The 6,000-nt window shown below is 44.8% G+C and overlaps 1 protein-coding gene across 2 annotated transcripts in view; it reads left to right on the top strand.

The window, feature by feature from the left end:
• Window positions 1-1,563: 1,563 nt before the first annotated feature.
• tsc22d2 (TSC22 domain family 2) overlaps window positions 1,564-6,000 on the top strand; it is a 36,296-nt gene continuing 31,859 nt past the window's right edge. Inside the window, exon 1 of one of the 2 annotated variants that reach the window (XM_023280832.3) lies at window positions 1,564-3,852. In XM_023280832.3, coding sequence (XP_023136600.1) covers window positions 2,249-3,852 — 1,604 coding nt within the window. In that variant the 5' untranslated portion in view covers window positions 1,564-2,248. The remainder of the gene's footprint in view (window positions 3,853-6,000) is intronic. The other variant, XM_023280831.3, reaches the window with a different exon arrangement.

Raw genomic sequence — 6,000 nt, 5'->3', positions numbered from 1 at the left:
TGGAATCACATGGTTTCAGTCGTCAATCAAACTAGATCTGTTCAGATTAACCAAGGAGGTAACTGTTTCTCAAGAACATTTGTTTCTCGGGTAACATCCTTTGTGTCACGTACCTCCTAATGACAAATCAGATAAAAGAATGAAATACTATCCAAATTGCGAAACGCTGTAAATACCACAAAAGTGCCACTTCTTTTAGTGATTGAATGTATTTTGTGTTGTGATTTACCTTTAGGGATAACGACTGCCATGAGCCATATGTGTGAAACATTTCCTGCTTCCTGGACATGAGTGGATATGAAACATGACTACATATTAAGTCTGGCCACCAGCCAAACAGTACAATGTTATGCTGAAATTTCTGTCTGTACTACAAGCTGCTCTGACAGATGATGTGATGAACCAGCTGAAAATTGAATAAGAAGATGAAATACTTAGATATGCTTGACCAAAAGTTAGTTTATTAATATCCTTAAGCCACTAAATGTACACTGAACCTTTGTGAAGCATTTTTTTCAGACATATGCAGGCCTTCTTTACACTGGGTGTGTTGGTGACTAACGGACAGGAAAAACATTGAATCATGAATCAAATGGCAATAACAGATTTTCCCCAAATCGTTCAGCACCATAAAGCACAGACTTAGCAGAGGTACTATTTGTTTTTTTATTCCATTTCATGTGGAATATATTGAGATGTTAGAATTTGTTCACCCAAGGAGGAAAGGTAAAATAAAATAAAGACAAATCAAGTGTTTGGACAGTTTCTGTTGGATTTAAAGTCAGTAGAGAAAGAAATATTCACTTTTTCCTTAAATAAAATTAGGAATGTCACAATGGAAAGAACTTCTTGACCTGGTCACTGACAGTGTTATAATGGAGAAACTCCAGTGCAGTACAGGGAGTTCATAGTTGCACATTAGTACTTCAGTAGATTGACTAAGTTAGGCAGCAATATGCCAAGTAAGGAAGTTTTTTTCTGAATACCACAAGTGCTCTAAGATTTTCCGGAATTAAGTGATTAATCCATAAACAATTCCTGACATGACTCAGCTGACTGGACTCAGCAATGGCCTTAAACCTTTAAAGAATGAATGTCTCATACTTTAATTCCCGATAGAAACTGAATTTTGCAACAGCGGATAGTTAAAAAGATGCATACAAAAACCTGTTCCTTTTGAGCAAATTTAGACGATTCAAAAGGCATATGATGACTCTAGTCGTGAATTTAAATAAACATAGATATCAAATGCACTCTTAAAACTGTGTGATTATTGTAAAAATCTCCCAATTAAAGCTTTACATCTCCGCACACTTGACATCTTTCGACGGCAGGCGAAATCTTTCTGCTTTTAACGGCAATGACGTCAACCAGAAGTGACGACGGCAGTAAAAATATTTTTAAGGGACGTAAAATTAATTTTCATATTTTAAAAATTTAGAGTGAATTCACACACATCACATGAAGTGGGAGTTTCTGGCCCGGCTTATTTGTATTTTTTATTTTTTTTGAGATGACAGAAAGTAGTCTGACCTTCTTTCCCAGGATGCACTTCGCTCTTGCCATCTTGTCGAGTGGTTGGTTGAGAGCGGCAGCAGGAGTTAGCTGTCCGTTAGCTCTGTGCAGTGCTGTGCTGAAGTTATATGTCAGCTAGCTGCTAGCAGCGGCTGCCAAAAGTGCTGTCCACTCTGCGAGAGGCAAACTTCACCAACTTATAGACGTTTTTCTGTCTACTGCTGGACTATATTTTATTTTTGAGAAACCGAGGAATTTGTTTACATCATGATGTCGCACATGCTGGTGCCGAGGTAGGGAAAACTAGCTAACAGCAGCTAACTTGGCTAATTGATGAGAAATACATATAGCTGAGGGAGAAGAGTGGGCTTAGAGACCGGGCCCGCCTCAGACTAAAGTACCGGTGGCAGCTGCTGAACAAGAACTTTGACAAAGGCCTATTTGCAACTCCGCTACCGGGACACAAGGAAGGCCGACCGGGTGTTAAAGAGGCCGGAGGAAGAGACCAGCTTTCGCCCGTGTGCTGTGACCGGACACCGCGGAACGTTTCGGCAGTTTGGCCGTGTCTGGTCTTGGTTGTGACACTTTTCTTGGACAAAAGAAAGAAAGTGGAACGGTGTGGAAATGTCCTGTACCGGTACGTGTCAATTTCATATCCCTCAACTGTGAATTACTTCGAAAGACAGTAGTGCGGCACTTTGTTTCATCTGGGAGCCTGACGCAGATAGTCAACATGTCGAAAATGCCAGCAAAGAAGAAAAGTTGTTTCCAGATCACAAGTGTAACCCAGGCTCAGGTGGCGGCCAGCAGCATCCCCGACGACACCGAGAGCCTGGAAGATCCGGACGAGTCCCGGACAGAAGACGTGTCGACGGAAATATTTGACGTTCCTCGGACCGACCTGGGGGTATGTGACAGGAGCTCATCTGAGGAAACTTTAAACAACCTTGGAGAGCCTCAGGAGAGCCAGCTGCCTCACACGGGTCCCGTCAATGGGGGACTGAATTATAAAAGTTTAGGCACTGGCCGTGTCACCCCACATAATGTAGGAGGAAGTGTGCCTGTGCCAGCTACTACTCAGCCCATTGTTCCAAGCTCAGTCCCTGCTGCCACAGTCCCCACCAATGTGGCTCATACAGCTCCTGCAAGCACCAGTTGTAGTTCCCGTTTCAGGGTCATTAAACTTGACCATGGTACTGGTGAGCCCTTCAGACGGGGCAGGTGGACATGCACTGAGTTCTATGAGAGAGATTCAGATTCAAATCGGACTGTGGATAGCATAAAGCCAACTGTAACTCTTGATCACAGTATAGACAGGGACAGTGGACTAGGGGCCACTAGTAATTCTATCGTCACTAGCAGTGTGTTTTCTGCACAAGTTTTGGAGAACACCACGGATAGTGGCTACTCTGTCTCTGTTGGGCTCCCCGCCCAAACCCACCCTTCAGAGTCTCTGCAGCAAGGCTACAGCTTGGTTCCTCAAATAGGAAGTGGGGCAAGTGCCTTCCAGCCCACAGGGTATACAACATCAGCATCACAGCAACCACAGCAGGCTCAGGTCAATGTGCAACCTGTTGCTCCCCAAACATTCCTTTCCAACAGCCTCAATGGTGTGCACCAAGGTGCCATGCAGCAGAAGTCCCCCATTGTACCTCCTGCCACGCAGTCTCAGCCATTTGCCTATTCTGCTCAGCCCGCTGGTCTCTCATCTGGCCACCCAGACTATCATCAACACCACTTTGGTTCAAGCTCTCAGAATCTATCCATGACTTCCCTGGGTGTGGGACCTCCAGCCAGTCAGGTACCCTCACCTCTAATCACCCCTGCTGGTCCAGGAGCACAGGCACTGTGTGTAGAAACAACTTCAGCACAGGGCCTCCTGCTACAGGTGGGCAATTCACCAGCCATGGCCCCCATACTTCCAGGAAGTGGACAGCAGCAGCCTGTCAGCCAGACTCAGCCTTCAGGAGGGATAGGCGTTGTCCCTGCAACCTCCGTCACCACCGCCATTTCCCACAGTGGTGGCCAGAACGTGCCTGCCACAGTGCCCAGCACAACCAACACCTCTCCTGGTGTGCCAAGTCAGGTGCCTGGCACAGGAGGACTTGTCCAGCCCCAGGGAGCTCATGGAGGAGTAACAACAGGCCTTCTCTCCGGCTTCAGCAACCAGGCAGAAGATAATAGGCAGAAGACGGATGTCCTACCTCTGCACAGTGTCGGTGTGGTTCCTGGCAAAGATGGTGTAAAGCCTCTCATCAGCGAGGGCCTCAACCTGCCCAATCCTGCGGTCAACACTCTGTTTGGCATCCATATTACCATGGATGTGGATGAAGACAGGTAAGAGGGTATATTGTAAAAATGCCTGTGAGAAAAGAGTATTTACTATCGTTTTGTTCTTTGTCCAGCAGTGCGAAGTCAATAATGGAATATTACATATGAATGTCTGCTAGGGGTTTTTTTTATGGGGAGGGTAAGGTGTTTGCCTGGAGCATCACAGGTAGACTGTTAGAGGTAGTAAGTGTGTGTCTGGAACTTTGCCTTCATACTAAGCATTCTTGTTTCATTCTGTAGCAGTGCGGTCATACTTTACACTGTGAAACACGCCTCTCCCTTACCACCAGTGCCCAAGTAAAGAACACCGTAATTAAAAGTACAGGGTTGTGCTCAAAGAACGATAGTTCAAACAGAATTTCTTCCTTTGTTCTGTTTTTAAATGTAAAGTTGTAGATAAGGAGAAAGGTGAAAATAAAGGAGTAGAAAGCACATGAAAACTGGCAGAGAAAGGAATTTTCTTTGTCATTAATAGGCAACCCACAAACTGGATAGTAACTTGTCTCTTCAGACATCCACACACACCTCCCTCAAACTCCCATTCAGCCATAGACAGTGCTTGGGCTTTTGGTTGTTAACAAGCCCTTGAATAAGTTACAACACATGCAGTAGCTGTGTTTTGTAGCTGAGAGGAGAACAACTCCCCAAATGTGAGCGGCTGGTTTTTATTCCCCTGCCTGTCTAAGAGAGATGGCTTGCATACTCGCCCTGGGCAGTTTTCCCAGTCTCCCTACTTTCAGCCTTGTAAATACAGACTCTTCACTTGCCTACAGTACTCTTCTAATGTACACACTCTATTTTAGGGTCTGTCGAATGGCCCTCGCAGAGCTTCAGCTGAAATGTTGCCACTCTTTGCCATTCCAAGCTAGCAGTGCTGCTGGCGAGGTGATGTTTGAGCCAAGAATAACCTTGATGAGAGCTGGTGTCCACATACACACACACGTGCATGGTCTGTTCTGTATTTATGTAGGCCTCAGTGTTTATCAGTGTGCTTTGTTCTGTTCTTCTGTGCCTACTGTGAATGATACAGCCAGAGGAGGAGGTGTGTGTGCATTTTAGGACATGAAGAGTTGATTTTTATCGCTTTCAATCCAGTTACGTGAAAAGCTAATTATTGTTCACCAAGTGACTTTATTCTGGCTGCGTCAAACATGGAGTGATAATGTGTAGAAGACAGAGACAGTGTGTGTTGCCCCTGACTTTATGAGGAACAATCAGTACCCTTTCCCTCATCATACCTGTGTGTGTCTGTCTGTCAGCAAGATAAAAAAAAAAAAAAAAAGGAGTGACATTTGTGGCTGTCTGAGTAGCTATGGTGATGCTGGCAGCAGGACAGGACAGGACGTGTCAGGGAGGTGGAGAGGACACACACACACACACACACACACACACACACACACACACACACACACACACACACCTGTGGCAGTGATACCAAACGCGTAAGCTGCTCTGTTTGTGGCAGCGATGACATGGCCAGACTGAATCAGCAGGATGAGTGCTGTTTTCTGCTCTGGTTCTCAGACTAAAGGTCTAGTTAGAGATGTCCATGTTGAAACATCAGATTAACTTACTGTTGACTTGTCGCTCACCAGTGACGCATTTGTGCTCCTTCTTGTTCTCTGTATCCTCCCTCATTTTACCTTGACATAGATGACCTTAACCCCCTTTGTCGCTCCTTGCAGCTGTATGTTTGTAGATACTGTTGTTTTTTATGAAACAATTCACTTTAGTTCAGCCTGCCTTCTATATGCACTTCTATATGCACACGTTAAATTTTGGTAAGCTTGAAACCTTTGCAAGTGAGGTTATGGGGCCCAAAGGCAAGTTGGCAGTCATGGGCATAATTTTAACTATCATTGACTGTAATTAAAATGCCTTGTTAACTTTCTTGTAAATCTCCATGAGGACAAAAAAAGAAGAGCGTATTTCAAGGAACACACCCCATTATGACAGGACATAGATTTTCAAACTTGCTTCTCTTGGCAGTGGTGCATTGTTCAGTGTACAAGCTCAGTCTTACTGAAGAATCTGTTCCAAATTTCATTGTTCTGTTTTGAATTAGAGTGCATCACATAAGTGGAACAAAGCATTGTGGGGGTGGAGTTGTGAAATGACAATGATTTCCCCTCAGCTTGGAATGGTTAGCGTTTA

Source organism: Amphiprion ocellaris, chromosome 2 (assembly GCF_022539595.1).
Source record: "Amphiprion ocellaris isolate individual 3 ecotype Okinawa chromosome 2, ASM2253959v1, whole genome shotgun sequence".
NCBI classification, from domain to species: Eukaryota; Metazoa; Chordata; class Actinopteri; family Pomacentridae; genus Amphiprion; species Amphiprion ocellaris.
This window is presented reverse-complemented; position numbering and strand designations above follow the sequence as displayed.